The sequence below is a fragment of the Moschus berezovskii genome, chromosome 23 (genome assembly GCF_049115385.1).
Source record: "Moschus berezovskii isolate FMDL1 chromosome 23, NW_MosBer_1.0, whole genome shotgun sequence".
Taxonomy (NCBI): Eukaryota; Metazoa; Chordata; class Mammalia; order Artiodactyla; family Moschidae; genus Moschus; species Moschus berezovskii.
Window position 1 is genome coordinate 23,825,895 of NC_142482.1, and position 25,427 is coordinate 23,851,321.

Below are 25,427 nucleotides of genomic sequence, written 5' to 3' on the forward strand. Positions count from 1 at the left end.
TAATATTCACTATCATCTTTACCTCTTTCTATAAATATACCTTTTCAAACCATTTGCAGATATCATGACAGTTTGCCTCTTAAATATTTCAACATGAATCTTACAGGAATGAGGGCACACATTCTCGTACATAACCGCAGTGTCATTTTTAGACTGAAAAAAATTACTAAGAATTTTGTAATATCAGCTATTTTATATACATGTTAAAAATTTCCCAGTTGTTCCAGAAATGTCCTTTAGAGCTTATGTAACCCTCCTTTTTTCTTTTTCCCACTAATTTAGAATCCAAAAATGATTTTCTAGATGTTTGGGTAGTTGTTTCTCTTAGTCTCTTTAGAATAGTTCCTCTTTCTCTGTTTGCTTTTCATGTCAGTGAGATTTAGAAGAACATAGACCAGTTATCCCACCTTTTAACTTTCTCTCATTGCTTTCTTATGATTTAAGTTGGTGGCAAGGATACCTAATAGGTGAGATTGTGTACTTTTTTTGTACACCAGTGATTAAATAAAGTGAGTTAAAGTAGAGAATCATAAAAACACCTAATATAATCTAAATTGAAAAGTGTATATTGCATCAAGAAAAACAATGTCAGGCTGTCTCCTTACTTGTGTAGGTAAATTTGATCACTTAGTTAAGGTATTGGCAGTTGAGATTCTAAAGGCATGACTTTTTGTATTTAGTGAGTTACTGGTGGGATGAAACTTTGAGACGATGTTCAGAGTTCTTCAACTTTCAAGACGATGTTCAACTTGTTTTTTAATAACCTTTTACTTGGCGGTTTCAGCCCCCATTGCTTGAAGTAATTATTACATTGATGAGAGGGTGGCTATTGCATAGAATGCTTTAAAAATAATACCTTCATTAGCTGTATCATGGAAAAATATTTTGCTTTGCCTTCCTTAGATTTCTGTGCTTGGATAAACATATTCCAGATGTCTGCTTGACTCGTGATATTGTTTGTACTTACAGTTTCAAAGAGTAATTTTCTGTATTAGTATCTGAGGTATGGAGGTGAATTTTATAAACATAAACTTTTGTTTTTGTTATTTGATTGCAGTTTAATACTCATTAATATAGTAGAGAAATTAATGAAATCCAGAAAACATCTAAATATTTATGAATGTTTAGATTTCATTTATAGTTCATGTCTTTCTCTCTGTCTAAGATTTTTGTAGTTCTTTTGTATTCCTGAAACTCCTTGTGTTATGGCACTGATTAATCTTGGGTAAGATCTCAGAATGTTACATGTAATCCTGTGAATATTTTTCTTTTCCTGGGAAAAGAAAATGTGATATGTTGATAATATCAATAGTTAATATGAAGCCATTTACTCTGTCATTGTTTGTTGTGACTGGACTAACCTTGATAATATATTAAAAAGCAGAGACATTACTTTGCCAACAAAGGTCCGTCTAGTCAAGGCTATGGTTTTTCCCATGGTCATGTATGGATGTGAGAGTTGGACTGTGAAGAAAGCTGATCGCCGAAGAATTGATGCTTTTGAACTGTGGTGTTGGAGAAGACTCTTGAGAGTCCCTTGTACTGCAAGGAGATCCAACCAGTCCATTCTAAAGGAGATCAATCCTGGGTGTTCATTGGAGGGACTGATGCTGAAGCTGAAACTGCAATACTTTGGCCACCTCATGCGACGAGTTGACTCACTGGAAAAGACTCTGATGCTGGGAAAGGTTGGGGGCGGGAGAAGAAGGGGATGACCGAGAATGAGATGGCTGGATGGCATCACCGACTCTGTGGACCTGAGTTTGAGTGTACTCCGGGAGTTGGTGATGGACAGGGAGGCCTGGCGTGCTGTGATTCATGGGGTCTGGCGTGCTGTGATTCATGGGGTCGCAGAGAGTCGGACACAACTGAGCAACTGAACTGAACTGAACTGCTGCACAGCATGGAAAGTGTATACCAGAAATCCCTTATTTTAATAAAATTGATGAGTAAGTGGAGATGTTTTAAAGCACAGAATTCTGGAAAAAAAGCTTAGATGTGTTAGTTCAATTTAAAATATGCGTATGTATGTGTTTGGGTGGTAGGCTTAAGATACTTTCTTTGCACATCAGTCAACTAATTTGAGAGTCATACACATTTGCTTGTGTCTGCCACACAAATAATAAATATGCTATCTGCGATAACTTGGCTTATTGCTTCTGGAACTGGCCTCCTGGGCTGAAACGCTCACTCTGCATCTTATAGCGTGTGAACTTAGGCAGGTTACTCAACTTCTCTGCACCTCAGTTTTCTCATGTGAGAAATGCCAACGATAAAAGCAGTGTGTTAATAATTGTAAAATATATGCTAGCATAAAATGGTTAAGTCATTTAATCTTGCTGGTGACTGGCACATGAATACCTAAATAGATGTTTGCTAGTTAACATCCAGTCTTAGTGTTATTAATGGGGGTGAGAATCTAAAGACATTTGTGCAGCAATTTAAAAGTACCGTTTAGATTTGTATGATTTGTTTCTTAGTCTTTGAGTTGTCTTGCTAAGGCCTAATCTGGCAGCATCTTTCTTTCTTTCTTTTTAAAATAGTAACCTGTCTTTTAATAAATTTAAACTATTCAACATAGATTTATAGAAATAATGATTTCTTGTTGCACTTACTCATTTGGGTAGTAACTAAATAATCTGATCACAGCAACAAGTCAGATAGGTGTAATCATAAGACATGAACAGATTTGGGGAAATAATAACTGGTTCTTCATTAACATTCAGCTCAAATGTTGATAGTGGAAATAAGCCTCTATATTGGAAAATACCTCTGCTGGCTGAGAGAGCATTTGGCAACTGACATTGGGCATATTTGTCTGTCTCATGGACGGTCTTGGCTTCCCTGATAGCTCAGTTGGTAAAGAATCCACCTGCAATGCATGAGACCCTGGTTCGATTCCTGGGTCGGGAAGATCCACTGGAGAAGGGATAGGCTACCCACTCCAGTATTCTTCGGCTTCCCTAGTGGCTCAGCTGGTAAAGAATTTGCCTGCAGTGTGGGAGACCTGGGTTCGATCACTGGGTTGGGAAGATCCCTTCGAGAAGGGAAAGGCTACCCACTCCAGTATTCTGGCCTGGAGAATTCCATAGACTACAGTTCATAGGGTCACAAAGAGTTGGACTTGACTGAGCAACTTTCACACAACTGAGTGAAGATGGTGCTGCTGCAGACTCACCGTTGTAGGGCACCTGCTGTAGGCTCTCTGTTACCTGTTTTCTGCCAGGTTACAGCCTTTCATCTTGGTTTTCTTGTGATGGTTTAGGTAGCCTCTGTTTGTGAGAGGTGGCAGAGTTGTCTGGCCAGTCAGATAGACTGACTCGTGATTACAAGGTTCTTCTTGAACAGTTCAGCCCTGCCTCAGCACAGGTCCTCAGCGCTGGGAGGGGAGCTTTGTACTCTTAAGTTGAATTCTGTCAGATAGATCCTGAGCTCCATATAGTTCCAGCAGAGTCTTAGATGGAGGTGCACAATATGCTCATTAAATTTGTGAATGGCATCAAGTTGGGTGGGATAGGTCGTTCAATAGACAACTGGATTAAAATTCAGAATATCTGGTATTTTCAAAAAGTTGATGAATATGCATAATACAGCATTTAACAGGATTAAGACAAGATAATTTTCTTAAGGAAAGTAAACAGCTGTGGAAATACAGTATGGAAGTAGGATTGGGTTTATACCAGTGGTAGCACAAAACAGTCCCAAGGTGATAAGAAAATCAGTTAATAAATACGAGTCAATGATGCCTTTGCATTTAAAACCATTGATGACAAGTCATGTAATTGGAATGGTTCTTAAAGAAATCACAGGTTCTTTCCTTCACCGTATTTAGTATTTGACTGTCATGGTGCATTAAAGAAAGGTCTTAGGGGAAATGTTTCAGAGTGAGAAAATTGAAAAAATTAGGAAATAGTCCCTATCAGAAGGTTTTAGTAGGTATTTAGCTTAGAAATAGTGGAGAGTTTAGTAATTCTCTTATTAAATTATATTGTTGTTGCTGTTGTTTAGTTGCTAAGTCATGTCCGACTCTTTTTGACTCCATGGACTGTAGTCCGTCATGTCCCTGTGTCCATGGGATTCTCCAGGAAAGAACACTGGAGTGGGTTGCCATTTCCTCCTCTGGGGATTTTCCCAACCCAGGGATCAAATTCTAGTCTCCTGCATTGCAGGCGGAATCTTTACCAATGAATCACCACTAGATTATATATGGTTGTATTATTGTGTGATCATAGATTCATAAAATGGCAGTAACCAGTTTCATTTTTTTTTTTTTCCAGGCTGTGTCATGTCTTAGTTGCAGCACAGGGAATGTCTTTGCCTTATACAGATCTTTCCGTGTGGCACGGGGACTTTCTAGTTGTGACGTGCTCCACATGCTCTGAGTCATATGGTATCTTAGTTCCCCAAAGCGGGGATTTAACTCATGTCCCTTGCATTGCAAGCTGGATTCTTAACCACTGGACCATCAGGAAAGTATCACATTTTATTTTAATGGACGAGAAAACACAAACCTGAGGTCATACATTGAAGACAGGCCCTTTTCTCTCAGTCACTGCTCTTGGCACTTAGCTCTTTGGCAGCCTGTGTTTTCACCCTGATGACAAGATTATTAAGGCATTTACAATGGTGGGAAGGTTATGAATAAGGCATTAGATGTTAATAATTTTGAGGTTTGGGCCACAGTGAAATATGACACATAAAGTAGAAATGAAATCTCTTGTGGTCATAGAACAGGGATACTTTAAGTCTTTCTGAGGCCGAGGCAGAAAAGATATACTCTTGAGTTTCCTTCTAGCTCTTTCTCTTTTTCTGCTGGAGATTATGACTGCTTAGGTGATTAAATGGAGAATTTTCTTTTGCAGGATTTAGGCAGTCTTTGTAGTGAATGACTAAAATCGCCAAGAAATGGAAATTTAAAACTTTTAACTTTATTCCTTTTCCATGAGCATTGGGCTCAGAATGAGAGCTGTTTCTCTTTTGCTGTCACCTTTCATCCATTTCTCATCTAGATTCGTGGTTGGTGGGATCCCAACCTTTTCATTTACCCCCCTTCCCCACCCCGCCCCGAGAATATCTTGGCAGACTCATGTAATATATGAAATGTTTAGAATTTGAACAAATGAAGTACAAAAGACATTTATTTTTTACTGTCAGTGACATGAACTGGATATTAATTTTTTGTGTTTGTATTTTGCTGGATATTACTTTCCCTTCTTCCATGTTTAGTAGATCTTCTTGTTGGTACATGAGTTTTAAAAGAATGACATGAACCAAAATGTTTCGTCTTATAGATGTCATTTCACCTGGATGCTTTCCAGGGTTAGAAGCACGTTAGGTTTTTCTTTCTTGACCATACAGCTATTGGTGCCAGCTTGTTTAACCTTGAGGCTTGAACCCTGTTAGCTGTCATCTCCCACGTTTATGACTCATTTTCTGACAAAGAAAGATCTAATAATGATGTGTTGTTTACTTTTCATCTTTTAGTGAAATTACCCTGTGTTTGATCTGATTTTCCATAACTATGGATAAGTGAATACTCTGTTTAAAAGCCTAAATTATCTTAATAATAGATAAATTAGAGTAGATAAATGCACACTTCACCAGGATGAAACAGAAGTGTTTGTTACTTGCGTAGAACAGGTGCATATATAATTTTTTAATAGTTTTTATGTAATGGTGGTTGCAAAGATGATAGCAAATGCAAGGGTCAGTTTTTTTTTCTAGAGGAAGTAGTTCTTTAGTAAATTTCTCACCCATTACAGAAGTTTGATAGCCAGTTAATTGTTTTAATCACTGTTCAGGTGAAGACACTCTGACTTCTGTAAGTGTAGTGTCTCCTATCCTCAACTATTTGCAACAGCAGCATGGCTAACCAGGAGAAAAATAAGGGCAAGGGATACCTCATTGTTCTCTCTCTTAAATTGTCTGTTTTCAGTAATTCTCAGGTATTGTTTTCTATAGCAAATGCTTGGGAAATCTTTGTATTGTTTTCCGAGCAGCACAAATAATTCCTTTTGTAATGAACCAGTTGTTGCTTCATCACTAAATTGTATCCGACTCTTTGCAACCCCATGGACTGTAGTCCGCCAGGCTCCTCTGTCCATGGGATTTCCCAGGCAAGAATACTGGAGTGGGTTGCCATTTCCTTCTCCAGGAGATCTTGATCCAGGGATTGAACCTGTGTCTCCTGCACTGGCAGATTCTATACCACTGAGCCACCTTGAAAGCCCCAATAAACCAGCAGTAGTAACTAATGTAGTGTAGAATTAAAAAATTATCTTTTAACCAGTAATACTTTATTGAACTATAATTTATATGTAGTAAAACTCAGTCTTATATGTATAATGAATTTCGACCAGTGTATACAGTTACATAGTCACCACCCAGATCAAGATACAGAACATTTGTATCCCTCCAGAAAGTATGCTTCATCGATGTACAGTTGTAAAAAACTTAAATGGATTGGAATTACTTAAGAGAAATGTTTAATAATCAACTCGTATGCAATTTCTTAGGTAAGTGGAAGCAGTGAACTTAGTCCCCCGCCCCGCTATTTTCTTTACTGCAAAAGTGAATTATGCACAGCATTAGTTTTATTCTAATACAGAGTTTGAATTTCCTAAAATAGTACATATGTTTGCAAATGAAGAGATCCAGATATAAGACATTTCCTCCATCTTCTTAATAAGAACAATAAGAGCTTTGATCACCATAAATACTGGCATTTTTAGGCGCAGAGATAAAATAATTAAAAATTAAGTAATTAATATTAAAATTAATTTCACATATATAGTTTAAAAATCTTTTAACTTTTTCATTTTCAGAAAATTTAGATTTACATGTAGTTGTCAAAAATAAAATAGCGATCTCATATATTCTCAGTTTATACCAGTAGTAACTGTACGTGCATATTTGAGAATAGGTTATACTGTCAAATTATAGGTATTTGAATATATTCCTAATACACATTTAAAATACTACTTTTCCACACTCATGAAACATGAATGCTCCACATCTTCACAGCTATGAATGTCTTTAATATTTATTCACTAAAAACACATTTAAGATTAATTGGCCACAGTTTCCCACTTATTTACTTCCTTACAAGTTGTTTGAGGTTGAGCATTAAAAAAAACTGTAAATGTTGCTCTCTGGAAGTTGCATCTGAAGCCACAAGAATTCATCCATATAACATTAGGAGAATTGCCATCATTTTGGTGTTATTTGTGATCTTCCTAACTTTTCCAGGGTTTTTTTTTAATTGCATTATTTTCTAAATGATTTTCAGAGGTCATTTTCAATGGCAGCTACCTCTTGTAATCATGACCTCACAATCCAGAAAGAAGTAGTTCAGTTCAGTCGCTCAGTTGTGTCTGACTCTCCGCGACCCCATGAATCACAGCACGCCAGGCCTCCCTGTCCATCACCAACTCCCGGAGTTCACTCAAACTCACCTCCATCGAGTCGGTGATGTCATCCAGCCATCTCATTCTCTGTCGTCCCCATCTTCTCCTGCCCCCAATCCCACCCAGCATCAGAGTCTTTTCCAGTGAGTCAACTCGTTTACTCTGTGTTTAAAACTATGTTTTACTTCCTTTGGAAACTTGTTTGGTGCAGTAACTTTGACAAAGCATCCAGCATAGTGTTGTGTGACAGTTTTCCATACCTCAGTGTTTATACTCAGAGATGAGAACTTCACTGACTTGCCCTTTTCACACACTCTGACTGGGTGGATGTTCCTGGGAGTTTGATTCCATTGGCAGGGTCTTCCTGTTTTGAAATCCCAAATGCCATTCCTCTGGGCATGACTGCATGCCTAGAGTTTTCACTTCCAGGTTTTGGGGAAACTTTTTCTTTTTTTCCCTTTCTACCCTGTTTGTATTTAATTTAAAATTATTGGTGCTTCAAAAGTAAGGATTTAATTTTGAAGCAATTCCTGTTTCTTGAAAGATAACTTTAGGGAAGAAAACCTTTCTGTTTGTGTGGGCCTATATGGTAAGACAGCTATAGCCTCTGTATACAGAGTGTTAGAATTGATAGTGTTATTAAGTTTCTCTTGTGTGGAAAAATTATTTGGCATTTTTATTCAGTTCATTGTATTGTTTTCCACCTGCATGTGTACATAGGTTTGTTGTTGTTCAGTTGCTAAGTCATGTCTGACTCTGTGACCCCATGGTCTACAGCACTCTAGGCTTCCCTGTCTTTCATCATCTTCTGAAGTTTGCTTAAACTCGGGTTCGTTGAGTCGATGATGCCATCCAACCATCTCATCCTCTGTCGCCCTCTTCTCTTCCTGCTCTCGGTCTTTCCCAGCATCAGGATCTTTTCCAGTGAGTCTGCTCTTCGCATCAGGTGGCCAAAATATTGGAGCTTCAGCATCAGTCCTTCCAATGAATAGTTAGAGTTGATTTCATTTAGAATTGACTTATTTGAGCTCCTTGCTGTCTAAGGGTCTTCTCCAGCACCACAATTCAAAATCATCAGTTCTTCAGCACTCAGCTTATGTTCGGCTCTCATATTCATACATGACTACTGGAAAAACCATAACTTGGACTGTATGGACCGTTGTTGGCAAGATGATGTGTCTGCTTTCAAATACGCCATCTAAGTTTGTCATGGCCTTCCTTCCGAGGAGTAAGCAGCTTTTAATTTCGTGGCTGCCGTCACAAGGGGTTTATTTACATGTTTTAATGTTTATTCTTCTTTTTACTAGTTTATTGATAAGCATGCCTTATCTTGTTTTACCTTTTAGTAATGTGTACAGGGTTACAGATGATAATGTTACTTATTTTACATCTGTATGTCTTTTTAATGTAGGGACTTTAAACACAGAAAACAGAGGCCTGTGCTATGTCCTTCTTGTCCTTGAATCTGGGTATAAAATATTAAGGAACGGTTCATTACAACACTGTATTTTTTTTTTTTTTTTTAAAACACTGTACCTGGAATCTCAATTATTAGATTGAAATTAGCTTTTAAGTTGTTGTTGTTTAGTTGCTCAGTTCAGTCCAATTGTTTGTGGCCCCATGGACTGTAAGCAGGCTTCTCTGTCTGTGGGATTTCCCAGGCAAGAACACTGGAGTGGGGGTTGCCATTTCCTTCTCCAGGCAGCATGACTGGTACTGCTACATTCTAGAAACTAACCCCACTTATTAACAACTCAATTTTTTCCTTTGTAATACTCCCTTGAAAACTTTGCAGACATTGTCTGAATGATATTTAGAGTGATGTATTGCCTGGAGAATCCCACGGGGGAGCCTGGTGGGCTTCCATCTATGGGGTCACACAGAGTCGGACACGACTGAAGTGACTTAGCAGCAGCAGCAGCAGCATAACAACTAAGACAGGCTGGATGCACTGTTGAAAGCCTGGTTTGTCATTCTGCTAGGATGTCATCTGTATGAACTGGCCTTTTTCTTGTTTGCTTGCGGTGAGCAAAGAGTATAGCTTTAGTAGAGCTGTTTGCTGCTTTCTAGCTATTGTAGGAAATTAAGACTTTGCTGGCTGTAAGTATATGAGGTGGCATGCAGATTGTTTCTAGTCTTTAATCATCTAATCTTACTTCTGAGGTGATGGGAATGATTTTTAGAGTGGAGAAAGCATTGTGGTTTGTTTTTTCCGTCTTTGCATGTATACATACATCCTTGCCCAACTCTCCTCCCTTCCCTGTCTTCTCCTCCTTCCTTTGGATTATTAAAGGAGATTGAGTTAGGAAATGTGGTTAGTTGGTTTTTGCAGATTGATTTTTTTCGTTAAGAAAGAAATCCCTTTGTAGTCTAGAGTTTTTACAAATGTTATGATCCATGCCTAACCTAGAGAAATATAGAGATGTTAGGCTGGAACAGCTTGACATATTTACGTGCTGATACTTTTGTTTTTCTTTTTGACTCGTCTTTATTTTTATTGTGCCTCAGTTTCTTCCTCACTGATACAGCAGCAGGGTTGTTTTTTATTTCCACATTTGTGTTAAAATATTTTGAGGGGGACCTGGCATGTGTTCCTGCTTGCTGAGAGTGTTGTATGAATGTCAAAAAAATAGTATTGTAAATAAAATGTTTTTAGAATTCTCAGTTATTAGGAATTTCTCCTAATTCCTTGAGGTAAATTAGCTAGAAGGTTAATTTATTTTTCGTTAAAAATTAATATTCTTCAAATTTAGGTTTTTTCAAAAGAAAACACATTATTAAAGCAAGATAACCATTTCTCCCATCAAACAAAGATTTGAAATTAGTTACTAAATGTTGGTAGGAGTACATGGAAAAGAAATGTACTTTCAGATGCTTTTGATGAGAGTATAAATTGGTAGAACTTATCTGGGAAGTAATTTGACAGTATTTACCAAATCATACTTTTCATTTCAGTAATTGTCCTTCTCAGAGTAAGTTTTAAAGAAAGTTATTCAGCCAAAGACTTGTGACAGAAGATTTATGTCTAAAAATGCTCATTATAGAAGCATTTATAATAGAAATCTAGGAAAAAGATTAAATATTCAACAGTAAGAGAGTGACTAAATTATACTATTAGTATATAATGAGCTATTACAGAGCAGCAAGAATGTTTCTGAAGAATGGAAATAAAAAATTAAATTTGCGTATTTTATTATTTATTTTTGGTGAATTATTTGATATATGCAAGATAAAATATGCAGTGTGTATGTGTTATAAAAGCATATGTGTGAGCATACCACACAACTTTTCCAATACTGTTAAATATAATAAGTTCTTATTACATGTATCTATCCATAAAGATAAGGAAGTATTTCAGAATGGTACTCTTTTGTTTGGGGAAAGGATTATCAGTAATCTTCGGCATTTTTCTTAAATGCTTCTGTTCTCTTTCTAAATTTTGTACAAGGGATATGTATTTTCAAAACCAGCAATATCACTAAACAGTATTTATTGAAAGAAGAAAACAGTTTAAGCTGGATTATTTGCAACTTCATCTCATGGGAAGAAAACTTATGAAAGTGTCTGCCACCTGTTACCTCATGAGTGACAGATCATGCCAGGTACACAGGGTGGCATTAGCTAACCATTTATAGGTATTACAATGTGACAGAACTCCTAAGAGATGACAGGCTGGCAGCTGTAGGAATTGTGGATGCCCTGTCTACTAGGAGGTGTTTGAATGACTTTTACAAAATATATTTAAAATTTTTCTTAGATTTTTTTTAATGGTTCATACCACCTGACCTGCCTCTTGAGAAACCTGTATGCAGGTCAGGAAGCAACTGTTAGAACTGGACATGGAACAACAGACTGGTTCCAAATAGGAAAAGGTGTACGTCAAGGTTGTATATTGTCACCTTGCTTATTTAACTTCTATGCAGAGTACATCATGAGGAACGCTGGGCTGGAAGAAGCACAAGCTGGAATCAAGATTGCCGGGAGAAATATCAATAACCTCAGATATGCAGATGACACCACCCTTATGGCAGAAAGTGAAGAGGAACTCAAAGGCCTCTTGATGAAAGTGAAAGAGGAGAGTGAAAAGGTTGGCTTGAAGCTCAACATTCAGAAAACAAAGATCATGGCATCTGGTCCCATCACTTCATGGGAAATAGATGGAAAAACAGTGGAAACAGTGTCAGACTTTATTTTTTTGGGCTCCAAAATCACTGCAGATGCTGATTGCAGCCATGAAATTAAAAGACGCTTGCTCCTTGGAAGGAAAGTTATGACCAACCTTGATAGTATATTAAAAAGCAGAGACATTACTTTGCCAACCAAGGTCCGTCTAGTCAAGGCAATGGTTTTTCCTGTGGTCATGTATGGATGTGAGAGTTGGACTGTGAAGAAGGCTGACCGCCGAAGAATCGATGCTTTTGAACTGTGGTGTTGGAGAAGACTCTTGAGAGTCCCTTATACTGGAAGGAGATCCAACCAGTCCATTCTAGAGGAGATCAATCCTGGATGTTCATTGGAGGGACTGATGCTAAAGCTGAAACTGCAATACTTTGGCCACCTCATGCAACGAGTTGACTCACTGGAAAAGACTCTGATGCTGGGAAAGGTTGGGGGCGGGAGGAGAAGGGGACGACGGAGAATGAGATGGCTGGATGGCATCACCGACTCTGTGGACCTGAGTTTGAGTGTACTCCAGGAGTTGGTGATGGACAGGGAGGCCTGGCGTGCTGTGATTCATGGGGTCGCGGAGAGTCGGACACGACTGAGCGACTGAACTGAACTGAACTGAACCTTCAAGAGAGGATGCATTTTTTTCCACTTAACAAATATTTATTGGATGCCTATTAAGTACCAAACAAAAGTGCCCAAGAGGGTCTTTGCTCTTATGACACTTACATTCTGGTGTTGAAGGATAGTCAGTACACAACAGGCCAGTGATGAAGTATCAAAGAATGATGTGTTGTGAAGAAAACAGGAAGATGACTAATTTAAATTGGGGGGGTCAGTTGAAACCTACTGAGAAGGTTCCGACTAGGACCTGAGTGAAGAAGAAAGACGCAGTCTTACAGTGATTAAGGGTAGCGGAAACAGCATGGGCAGGAGCTATACATTGATTTCTAGGAACAGATGAAAAGGCGAGTGTAATTGAAGTGTGGTAGGTGAGAGGAACGAAATGTAAGGAAGGAAGAGGAGAGGCAGGTGGAGACAGGTCATGAGGGGCTAAGGCTTTCCTAAGAAGTTTGAATTTTACACTAAATGCAATAGGAAATTACTGGATGGAATTAAGAAAGAAAATAGCACAACTTACCTTTTAAATAAAAGATTGCTTTGGCTCCTGTGTAGAAAATCATTGTCAAGGGTGGCACATGGGACTGGGGAGACCAGTGGAAAGTCATTTACCGTGGCCGGGTGAGAGCATGGTGGCCACAGTGGACGCACTGGCGAAGGAGAGAAGTAGACAGATTTAAGTCTGTTTGGAAATAAGCTGGTGGATCTTGCTCTGTATTGTGTATGAGAGACTGCAGAAAAGAGGGAAGTCAAAGTTGATGCTCTGGATTTCTGACTTGAGCAATTGGGCAGAAGATGTTGCCATTAATAAAGGTGGGCAGAAAGGGTCAGGCAAATTTAGGGGGGCTGTTGAATGTTCTAGTTTGAACTGTTGTGTCTGAGCTACGTGTAAAGATGTCACATAAGCAGTTGGATGTATGAGTTTGGAGCAAGGTGAAGAGGTTTGGGACAAATGTATACATTTGTGAGTGTATAGCATTTTAAGTGTATAGCACTTAAAGCTGGAGAAGGCACTGGCAAGCCACTCCAGTACTCTTGCCTAGAAAATCCCATGGATGGAGGAGCCTGGTAGGCTGCAGTCTGTGGGGTCACTAAGGGTCGGACACGACTGAGCGAGTTCACTTCCACTTTTCACTTTCACACATTGGAGAAGGAGGTGGCAACCCACTCCAGTGTTCTTGCCTGGAGAATCCCAGGGACGGGGGAGCCTGGTGGGCTTCCGTCTATGGGGTCGCACAGAGTCAGACACGACTGAAGTGACTTAGCAGCAGCAGCAGCAGCACTTAAAGCCATGGGACTATGTGAGATCACTAAGTTGAAAGTAGGACTGAGTCCTGGGACCTCCATACAAAGGCCTTGACAGTGGAGGAGGAACCAGTGAAGGTGGCTGAGAGGTAGCTGTTATGTGGGAGGGAAATGGGGTGGGGGGTCGTGGGTAGATTAGATCTGGGACCTGAGTGACAAGAAGGTAAAATTAGAGTTTCGAGAAGGATGGATCTGGTTGAACAATGCTGAGAGAGAAGGGAGTAAGATGAGATCAGGGTCATAACCCTGTGTATCAGTTTTCTGGGGCTGCTCTAACAAATTACCACAAATCTGATGGCTTCAAACAATAGAAGTATGTTCTTCTAAGTTTCTGGAGCCTAGTAAACCCAAAATCTGGCAGAACTGCCTTCTTTCTGGGCGACTTTAGGGAAAAACCCGTTCCTTGTCTCTTTCCACTTCCAGTGGCTACTCCAGCCTCCCTAGCTTTCTGACCACATTCCTCCAGGCTCTTCCTCCATCTTCACCTTGCCTTCTCCTCACTGTGTCTTTCCAAACTTTCTTGCCTCTCACAAAAGCATTTCTAATCCACTCATTCAGGGCCCACCACGATAATACAGAGTAAACTCAAAATCTTTTAGCTTAATTTTTGTGCGAAGAGCTTTCCCCGATAAAATGAATTCCATGGATTACAAATTTCAGGGATTAAGATTTGACATCTTCAGATTTGGTTTTAGAAACATGATAGCCATTGGATATCTCAGTAAGAGCAGTTTCCTTGGAGCAGTGGAGACTTGAGAATCAGATTGGTACAAACATAATTGGGCCCTTTTTGTTGGTCAATGCCAGCTGCAGATATGTTGCAGTTTTTGGTGCATCTCATCAATTTTCTGAGCATACTTCTCAGATGTAATGGTTTCACCGAGATTGAGAAAGCTGTAGTGGATCAGATGGGCAGCAGACCATCAAACAGTGACCATGACCTTTTTTGGGGTGCAAGTTTGGGAAGTGCTTTGAAGCTTCTTGGTTCAGCCACTGAGTTGGTTATTGCTGGTTGTCATGTAGAATCCACTTTTCGTTGCGTATGACAATCGATCAAGAAGTGGTTTGTTATTGTTGCATAAAAAAACAGAAGAGGTCACTTCAAAATGACGATGTTTTTGATTTTCGTTCAGCTCAAAAGGCACCCACTTATCGAGCTTTTTCATCTTTCCAGTTTACTTCAAATGCTGAAAGACCGTAGAATGGTCAACACTGAGTTCCTTGACAACTTCTCATGTAGTTGTAAGAGGATCAGCTTTGATGACAGCTCTCAGTTGGTCTTTGTCAACTTCTGATGGCTGGCCACTACACTCTTCGTCTTCAAGATTCTCATCTCCTTTGCAAAACTTCTTGACCCACCACTGCGCTTGTACATTCATTAGCAGTTCCTGGACTAAATATGTTGTTGATGTTATGGGTTGTCTCCACTAATTTATGACCCATTTTGAACTCAAGAAAATCGCTTGAATTCGCTTTTTGTCTAACATCTTTTCTAATCTCTAAATATAAACAACTATCATTAGCAAAGAAAAAATCAATTGAGAAATAGTGCATTAAAATGATGTATGACATAACCACACTTGTTTAACGTACTCTAATATCAAATGGCAAATTTCAGCAATGCAAAAACTGCAGTTACCTCTGCACCACCCAGTATCTCTCTTTCATACTTGCTGCCATATAGAGTACTTGAAGTAGTCTGTCCAAGCTTGTGCAGGACAATCACACTATGTTTTTTGGTAGTTGTATGAGTGTGATTAGCTTCAAGTTTGATGTGTCAACCATGAAAAAGGAGCAAGGGTCTCAGAAGCCTCTGGCAGTTTTTTCAAGTTCACTGTTGCTGACATACGGGATCCAAGTTGCCATTACCAGTAGCTATTAATTCTATAGTCAAAATCTGGGCTTTTTCAGATTTTAGACATCTCTGTTTTGATTAATAGTATCAGTATCTGTGTTATTTCTTTCATAGCCTGATTAATAACTGTGTTGCTGAAAAGTTCCTACTCAGAAAGTAGGATGGATATAATATATGGATATAGTGGGTATATATGCATCAGCCATCTGAAGTGGGTATAATGCGTCAACTATCTGAAGAGCGATAAGGGCAAGCGGGAAAAAATGCTACATTGCCATTTTTTCTTACCAGCTTGTGAAACACAGACGTGAAAACTGGCACCCTTGGTTCCGTGCTGCCCTCAGTTCTTCTCTCAGGCTCTCCGTGATTCCTGCTGGATCCTGGGGAGCAGCAGAGGATAAACGGTTACCTCTGTCTCTCTGTGGCACAGCAGGGGCCACAGGAGAGACGGTGACCACATCAGGAGACCTTCCTCCCGGGGATCGTTCTAGCATCAAAGAGATTCCTTCATCCTCAGTTCTTCCTTGGGTTGGAACTGAAATGACTGGCATTCTTGGGTTGCTTTCCTGTGTGTTTTATGTGTATTTGGAGAGGAGGGCAGGAGTTGTGCTTCCTCCAGATGAAAGGCTTTGCTTTTTCTGTGTGCGGCCTTGATTACCATAGATTAAATCTTCAGTTGTGGGACCATTCTCCCCAGCCTCTAGAGTGTGTTCCTCGCATCTTCTGTACTGAGGCAGGGGCCTAGTTCAGCATGATGAAAAGAACTCAGGCTTTGGAATGAGATCAGGTACCCTCTTGGCGCTTCAGTTTGCTCTTTGGTAAAATGAGGTTAAAGGAATTTGGTGTTATGCTTAAACATGTGATAGGCATGTAGTAAATGTTAGATGTCACTGTTAACGCATATCTTTGTCCATTAAAAATCTTTTTTAATTCATTTTATTGATACTGAAAACTTTTCTTACCATCTTTGATTTCTTTATGTTAGTCCATGGGGTTGCAGAGAGTCGGACACAACTGAGTGCCTCACCCCTGTCTGCATGGCATCTCTTTTGTGATAGAGAACTCTAGTGACGTCTTCCTGCCTCCTTTCACGACCCGTCTCCTCATTTTACCACTCTGTGACAATTACCGACAGTTAGATCTTGGGTCTCAGTATATTAGAAGACAATCATAGTCATCAGGGACTACTTCCTGAGGGAGGCTTTCATTAATTGTAAAGTTTACTGAGGAGGGCAAAAGATTGTTGCCATATTCCATGGGTACGAGTGGCTCTGGGTAAAGACTCAGATATTGGAAGGGGAATTGCTGAGGAATGAGGCTGTAGATAGCTCAGTTTACTCAACCAAGAGTATTCTAGAAGGTTTTTGTAGTTAGCTCAGACCCTAGGTCAGAAGCTTCCTCTGCAGTCAGTTCCCCAACGATGTGACTGCGGGAAAGCTGCTCCCCTGTTAAATGAGGATGAGACTGTATGTCCTTGATATCTAAGACCACTCAGTTTAATAACTCCTTGGAGGACATGGTGGAAACATTTCCTCTTTAAATTATTTACCACTTGTAGCCAGTTCTATGATGTTTCCTGGTTGTAGAAATGTTAATGGGACTTTTAAAAAGAGTGTATTTTAGAAACAAAGCAATATGGTAATAGTCTCTGGATGTTGGGAAGATAAATAAGATAGTGTATGTTAAGTGCCCATCCCAATTTAGTATTCAGTGAATTGTAGTTATTATTAACAGTTGAAAGGACATGAAAAATAATTTGGTTGGGAACATCTGTAAAAAGAATTTTAAATGACAAGGTCATAATGTGACCAGGATCTGAAATTGGACTAGAAAGAGGGGAAAGAAGACAAAAGTTCAAGTAATATTATAGAGGTAATCGAATGTGTAAATCAGGAGCAAGTTTTACCTCTTTACGGATAAAATTTTCCCTTTTTTGATGAGTTTGTGATATATGTTCCATTATAAACAGAGGGTATGTGGCAATTGTGGGATAAATTCATTCTTTTGTTATCTTACTGGCCTTTTACAGTATTCCTGAACTTGCCACCACATAAGCTGCTAGTCAGAAAAAATAACGTATTGGCTAACTCGTAGATAACAACCATGTGCTTTATATTGTTATTTTATTTTTGTCCTGTTTTTGTTTTGTTATGGGGTAGGGGTGGCTGGCTGGCTAGGGATTTCTCATTAGTTTATTAGTTTAGTTCCTTGGCCAGGAAGATCTTGGCCTAGGTTTCAAACATCTTTATGTTTTGATTAGAGTGATAACTGAAGTTTTAGCTCTTCTTTCTTTTCTTTCTTTGTTTTTGCCCCAGGTCCAGCAAGACTATGAACCTCTGTTCCAAATGCTTTGCTGGTAAGTGCAGAAAAAGGGTTTTCAATTTATTTTTATTTTTCTTCTTTTGGTTGTTTTTAAGACCGTCTAAATTATTTTAAGACTGTTTATCTTCTTTTGGGTTTATGCATGGGTTTTTATTTTCTTTGCTTGTGTGTGAAAGCAGTTTCTCTTCACCAAGTTCCTTTATATATTTGTTTAGAACTGTTGAAACAGTCTTCCCTGAGTGAAATGAAATCTTATGTGTGCTTGTATCAAACAAACTTTCTTCAGTTTACAGTTGTTGGACTATAGTGGGATTGTAAACACTCACGTTATAGAAGGGTTTTATATATGTGTGTGTGTGTGTGTATTCATCTTTGATGTTGACTTGAATGATTAATGGTGAAGGTTACTTTTACCAATGAGAATACAAGAGAAAGAATATTTTCATGTTGGAGTCAGAAAGAGAATAATGCTGAATTGGCTTTTCTAATTTAGACCCTCATTGAAATCACCTTGGGTAAGTCACTTAACCTCTTTGGGCATTAGATTGATCATTTGTAACATGAAGAGCTTAGGCTTGATGTTTGCCAAGGGCCGTTTCCATCCCCTAAATGCTGATTTATTGACTCCTTGATTTATGACTCCTTCATGAAGTTAATGGGCTTCCCTCATAGCTCAGTTGGTAAAGAATCTGCCTGCAGTGCAGGAGACCCTGGTTCGGAAAGATCCGCTGGAGAAGGGATAGGCTACCCACTCCACTATTCTTGGGCTTCCCTGGTGACTCAGCTGGTAAAGAATCCACCTGTAGTGCGGGAGACCTGGGTTTGATGCCTGGGTTGGGAAGGTCCCATGGAGAAGGGAATGGCTACCCACTTCAGTATTCTGGCCTGGAGAATTCCATGGACTAGTCAGTCCTTGGGGTCACAAAGAGTCAGACACAACTGAGTTGACTTTCACTTTCACGAAGTTAAAACTAAGATTTTTTTGTTTGTTTTTTAAGAACTCCGCATCTAATGATCTTATGTAAGTCTTTGTTAATTGGGATATGTTTACCTTTCATTATTACCTTTTTTAATTACTTTATTATTGTCAAAGACAGAGCAGCACTCAGGTTAAGGACAGATTTTAATCAGTAACACACTGCTATAGTAGGGAAGAGGGGACTTGTCTAGAGGGAACTGGGCATTTTAAAGGGAGAATGAGGGAGTAGGGGAGGGATTGCTAGCTTGTCTCAGGATGATCAGGAGAGTAGGAAAATAACAAAGGGCTGGTTGTTATAAATGATGATTAGCCCGGCTGTGTCTGTTAGTTGACAGTTATTGAAGTTAGGATGTTATCCTCCTATGGAGACTGAGAGATTGAAGCCCTGTTCTTCCCAATGAGTACAGTTAGAGAGATGGCTTTCATGTCCTTGAGAAGGACACTACTGAGTGATTGAGTTTCAGGAGATACACATACATCTCAAAGGGGGACAAAGGAAGGATTCACATTTTAAGCCTTTTTAAGTAAATGCTGTAGGATAGGGTAGTCAGGGGCCTATGGTCAGCTTTTGGCTAGAACAGATCTTAAATTCTTTTGTCAGCTTTGAGCTTTCACAGAGAGGCACTTTAAATAAGAGGGACTAGGACTATCCTCGGGATGGGTCCTTGAACTGTTAAAAACTGTATTGGTGGTTATTTAAATCTATTAGCGTAGGGGGATATGAATGTATGGAATGATTTGTGCTCAGACTCTAGTTTTTATGGGTCACGGTTGAGGCATGGTTGAGAAGAGGACAGGCCCTGGCTGGAATTTGGTTGAGGAGAGAATCTTTTGTCAGTATTCATCTTCCATTCACTGTGCTATTGGACAAAGAAATAATCATAGTGTGCTCTTTAGACCTTTATGCCTAAACTAGGGGATAGGTTGCATGGAGCTGGGAACGTTGGGAAAGTTGGCAGTTTGTTTCTGTTAAAAGTATGGAATTTGTCATATTCTGTAGGTTTTTAAAAGGAAAAACGTACTGGTAAGGTACCTATTATTCAACTTTTAACAGAATCTCTGCTATATTAAGTGAATGTGTTCTGCTTTTCTTGCTCTGCTTATCTGCAATAACAGATATGAAGAAATGCTTTCTCACTGGTGAGAGTTTATGGCTCAGATGGTAAAGAATCGGCCTGCTATTCAGGAGACCCAGGTTCAGTCCTTGGGTTGGGAAGATCCCCTGCAGAAGGGAATGGCTACCCACTCCAGTCTTATTGAAGAGGAATTCCATGGACAGGAGCCTGGCCAGCTACAGTCCATGGGGTTACAGAGTCTGATATGACTGACAGACTTAACACTTTCATATTTGCATTTGTAGTAGAGATAGAGTAGCAGTGAGAGAGCATGTATATTGTGTGTCTTTCTCCATTTAAAACTGTTTCCCCCATATAATTCAGTGACGTGTAGCTGGGGGGAAAAGTCAGGTACCTTGAGTCAGGTGGTTCACGTCCAGTACTCAAAGAACTGTCTCATGTCCCTGAATAAATATAAAATTTAACAATTATCAATGAAGATAGTTCAGCCATGTTTCTTTGGATTTGTTACAGTTTCATTTTTATGGTTATCATTATTTTTTGAATCTCTGGTGGTCTGTGTCCACTTACTCTTTATACAGCTTTGTTATTTTTGCTTTTAAAAATATTGAGAATATTTTCAAGTGTGTAATGAAAATATTCTTTCCTTTCTTCTTTATCTCTACCCCTCCACTCCCGATTTCCCCAACCTCAGTTGAAAGGAATGACTCATAAACAACATCTTGCTTGCTGAAGCAGCATTTGGTGTTCGTTTTGAAATTCAGAAGAAAAAAGATCATTGAACTTTAAAGATACAGTGGTGGATTTTGTTAGTGTATGAAGATAAAGTATAGACATGCATTATTGCAGCAGAAGCATGAGATGTGCAGGACAACATGAAGATGACTTTGTTCAAAAGCCACTGTGATTTTAAATAGTCTTTTATCTTAAAGTGTACAATGTACTTTAAAAGGTGGAAAAGTTACTTTAAAAATAGCTGTTGTGTACCATTAGGTTAGTTAAAGAGATTTTTCAAGATTCATTTTCAAACCTGTGTGGTGGGAAAGTGAGTTTGTTATAATATATTTGCATTAAATTGAATGAAATAAGTAAAAACATGATTAAAGTCTTGTCTAGTTTTAACTTTTTCTACCCCCTTTATAATGTTACCTGCCATACTATTGTTTTTCATTAAACATTTCATATTGACTTTTTGTATGGCTTTACTTAACAAATCAGTAAATATTTATAATAGAAAGCAAAAAATTTCATGACATGCTACTGATAGTTATAGTAGGATGATACAAACATTTCATTGGTTGAAACACTACTTTTTAATGCAGTTTTTCAAACTGTATTGTGAATCATTAGTGGGTATAGAAATCAATTTAGCATTTAGAATTTGAGTACAATGGAAAACAGTCTGAGTGTATCACCAATATCAAGGGTAAGGTATTTGTGAAATTTCTGAGATACATACATAAATGAAAATAACATGCAGTGGATTGTGATATAAATATATGTTACAATGGAGTATGGTTTAAAAAGTTTAAAACCACTGAATTGCAGAAATTCATTGGAAAGTCATTGAGTTATTGGAGATCTCATTCTCTTTGGAAAATAGGGCATATTTCCTTTCTATCTTTAGGCAAGGTGTTAACCAGCCGATTTCTTATGATCTTTGTTTGCTCTGAGCTCTTGACTAATTTGGATTATGTGATTTTCTGTGTGGAAACATGAACTAATCCCAATTGCCTTGAGCTGTGTTAAGGTATACAAAAGGTCAGGCATAGCATCTGAAGGTGGTCTTGCCTCTTAGAACTATAGAAATGCCTGGGGTGTTATTTTCTGTTTGAGTGCAAACTCATTTTATGAATTTTTGAGTTTTAGATACCAACTGATCTAAATTTTTAGGGACATTTCTTCCCTGGTGGCTCAGAGGTTAAAGCGTCTGCCTGCAATGTGGGAGACCTGGGTTTGATCCCTGGGTTGGAAAGATCCCCTGGAGAAAGAAATGGCAACCCACTCCAGTATTCTTACCTGGAGAATCGCTTGAACGGAGGAGCCTCGTGGGCTACAGTCCACGGGGTCGCAAACAGTTGGACACGACTGAGCGACTTAACTAACTTCAGTTCAGTCGCTCAGTCATGTCTGACTCTTTGCTACCCCATAAATCACAGCACGCCAGGCCTCCCTGTCCATCACCAACTCCCGGAGTTCACTCAAACTCACATCCATCAAGTTGGTGATGCCATCCAGCCATCTCATTCTCTGTCGTCCCCTTCTCCTCCTGTCCCCAATCCCTCCCAGCATCAGAGTCTTTTCCAGTGAGTCAACTCGTTGCATGAGGTGGCCAAAGTATTGGAGTTTCATAACTTAACTAGTACCAAATTCACAACGACCTCCTGTACTACTGTATTGAAGCTCAGCTATCTTTAAAGCAACGCTTTTCACAGAATGAGTTTGCTGAAAAAAATATATATGACAGAAATATCAAACAGGATGATCACAAGTGGGGAAGGCAGAGATTTTAATGACCTGACTGAAGTAACTCATCTCCACCATCCTTGAAAATTCTTGCTGTGGGGGACAGAGGAGTCTGGTAACCAGAGAGTAGCTGTGATCCATGGACCATTATACTTTACAAGGGAGTGAGCCTGAAGATAGTTTCCAAGGGGTGGGAGATTGTTTTAGTAGATTCTTAGATGACAGATGCTTATCAGAAGACAAACTTAACAAGTGCTGAGTGTAAAAAGAACCAGTTTGTTCTTATGGACCTTTAGATTGCATATATGTGGTTTTTAATAATTTTTAGCAGTTTTTTTAAAAAAAAAGAAAAAGGACCCTAATAATGTCTATTTATTGACTGACAAAAGTACTTCATTGCAAAATCAATGTAAGCAGGTTCTTTTAAACTGCAGACATGATTTTCAACATATTGTTCCATTTAAGCCTAACTTTTAAGAAACGTACTATTCCGTGATTCACATAAAATTGGAAAAATAAGGGAGGGATGATTAATCACAGTGCAGGAAGGTGTTGGTTTCTAAGCCTTTTATAGAATTGTGTGTCTGTATGCTAAGTTGCTTCAGTTGTGTCTGACTCTTTGCAAATGCATGGACTGTAGCTGGCCAGTCTCCTCTGTCCATGGTTTTCTCCAGGCAAGAATACTTGCTTGGGTTGCCATGCCCTCCTCCAGGGGTTCTTACTGACCCAGCGATCTTATCTCCTGTTCTGCATTGCAGGCAGACTCTTTACTGCTGAGCCACTAGGGAAGCCCATTTTATAGAATATTTCCTTTAAAAAGTAATACTTTTAGTGTGTTACTATGTCAGTTTACACAAAGGGGTAAGACTAGAAGAACTAAAGTGTGAGGGGTGTCTTGTCAGTTGAAGATTAATTAAAGGAGATAAATCATCTCTTAAATTATAAGCTAATGGTTAACTTAATTTTCTGAATATTAGTTTCAGTGTAACTTTTCAGATATATATTTCTTAGTGGAAAGATAGTTAAGCATACTTTTGCTTCGTAATTAGTTGTGCCTTGTTAGTGGTGAAGAACATTGCGATAAAGAAAGAAAATGATATTTGTCTTGTAGGAAGCATGTTCTACTATGACTCTAGAGATAACTGTACTTGATTGCATAGGAATCTGTTTTCAGGTCCCTCAGTTCAGTTCAGTCACTCAGTCGTGTCCAACTCTTTGCGACCCATGAATCACAGCACGCCAGGCCTCCCTGTCCATCACCAACTCCCAGAGTTTACTCAAACTCATGTCCATCGAGTCTGTGATGCCATCCAGCCATCTCATTCTCTGTCATCCTCTTCTCCTCCTGCCCCCATCCCTCCCAGCATCAGGGTCTTTTCCAGTGAGTCAGCTCTTTGCATGAGGTGACCAAAGTATTGGAGTTTCAGCTTTAGCATCAGTCCTTCCAATGAACACCCAGGACTGATCTTAGGATGAATGGACTGGTTAGATCTCCTTGCAGTCCAAGGGACTCTCAAGAGTCTTCTCCAACACCACAGTTCAGAAGCATCAATTCTTTGGTGCTTAGCTTTCTTCACAGTCCAACTCTCACGTCCATACATGACCACTGGAAAAACTATAGCCTTGACTAGACGGACCTTTGTTGGCAAAGTAATGTCTCTGCTTTTTAATATGCTATCTAGGTTGGGCATAACTTTTCTTCCAAGGAGTAAGCGTCTTTTAATTTCATGGCTGCAATCACCATCTGCAGTGATTTTCCGTTCGGTTCCGTCACTCAGTCGTGTCCGACTCTTTGCGACCCTGTGGACTGTAGCCTACCAGGCTTCTCCGTCCATGGGATTCTCCAGGCAAGAATACTGGAGTGGGTTGCCGTTTCCTACTCCAGGGGATCTTCCCGACCTAGGGATCGAACCCGGGTCTCCCGCATTGGAGGCAGACGCTTTAACTTCTGAGCCACCAGGGAAGCCCGCAGTGATTTTGGAGCCCCCCAAAATAAAGTCTGACATTGTTTCCACTGTTTCTCCATTTCCCACGAAGTGATGGGACCAGATGCCATGATCTTAGTTTTCTGAATGTTGAGCTTTAAGCCAACTTTTTCACTCTCCTCTTTCACTTTCATCAAGTGGCTTTTGAGTTCCTTTTCACTTTCTGCCATAAGGGTGGTGTCATCTGCGTATCTGAGGTTATTGATATTTCTCCTGGCAATCTTGATTCCAGCTTGCGCTTCTTCCAGCCCAACGTTCCTCATGATGTAGTCTGCATATAAGTTAAATAAGCAGGGTGACAATATACAGCCTTGACGTACTCCTTTTCCTATTTGGAACCAGTCTGTTGTTCCATGTCTAGTTCTAACTGTTGCTTCCTGACCTGCATACAGGTTTCTCAAGAGGCAGGTCAGGTGGTCAGGTATTCCCATCTCTTTCAGAATTTTCCACAGTTTGTGGTGATCCACACAGTCAGAGGCTTTGGCATAGTCAATAAAGCAGATGTTTTTCTGGAACTCTCTTGCTTTTTCAGTAATCCAAGGGATGTTTATCAATTTGATCTCTGGTTCCTCTGCCTTTTCTAAATCCAGGTTGCACATCTGGAAGTTCACAGTTCATGTACTGTTGAAGCCTGGCTTGGAGAATTTTGAGCATTACTTTGCTCAATTGTGTGGTAGTTTGAGCATTCTTGGGCGTTGCCTTTCTTTGGGATTGGTATGAAAACTGACCTTTTCTAGTCCTGTGGCCACTGCGAGTTTTCCAAATTTTCTGGCATACTGAGTGCAGCACTTGCACAGCATCATCTTTTAGGATTTGAAATAGCTCAACTGGAATTCCATCACCTACATTAGCTTTGTTCGTAGTGATGCTTCCTAAGGCCCACTTGACTTTGCATTTCAGGATGTCTGGCTCTAGGTGAGTGATCACACCATCGTGGTTATCTGGGTTGTGAAGGTCTTTTTGTATACTTCTTCTGTGTATTCTTGCCACCTCTTTGTTATAACATCTTCTGCTTATGTTGGGTCCATACCATTTCTCTCCTTTATTTTGCCTGTCTTTGCATGAAAAATTACCTTGGTATCTCTAATTTTCTTGAAGAGATCTCTAGTCTTTCCCATTCTATTGTTTTCCTCTTATTTCTTTGTATTGATCGCTAAGGAAGACTTTCTCTCTCCTTGCTGTTCTTTGGAACTCTGCATTCAAATGGGTTTATCTTTCCCTTTCTCCTTCTCCTTTTGCTTCTCT

At 39.4% G+C, this 25,427-nt stretch overlaps 1 protein-coding gene across 2 annotated transcripts in view; it reads left to right on the forward strand.

The window, feature by feature from the left end:
- ZFAND3 (zinc finger AN1-type containing 3) overlaps nucleotides 1-25,427 on the forward strand; it is a 338,795-nt gene that overhangs the window by 90,779 nt on the left and 222,589 nt on the right. For both annotated transcript variants that reach the window (XM_055407256.2, XM_055407255.2), the window contains exon 2: nucleotides 17,670-17,710. In XM_055407256.2, the coding sequence (XP_055263231.1) occupies nucleotides 17,670-17,710 (41 nt within the window). The remainder of the gene's footprint in view (nucleotides 1-17,669; nucleotides 17,711-25,427) is intronic.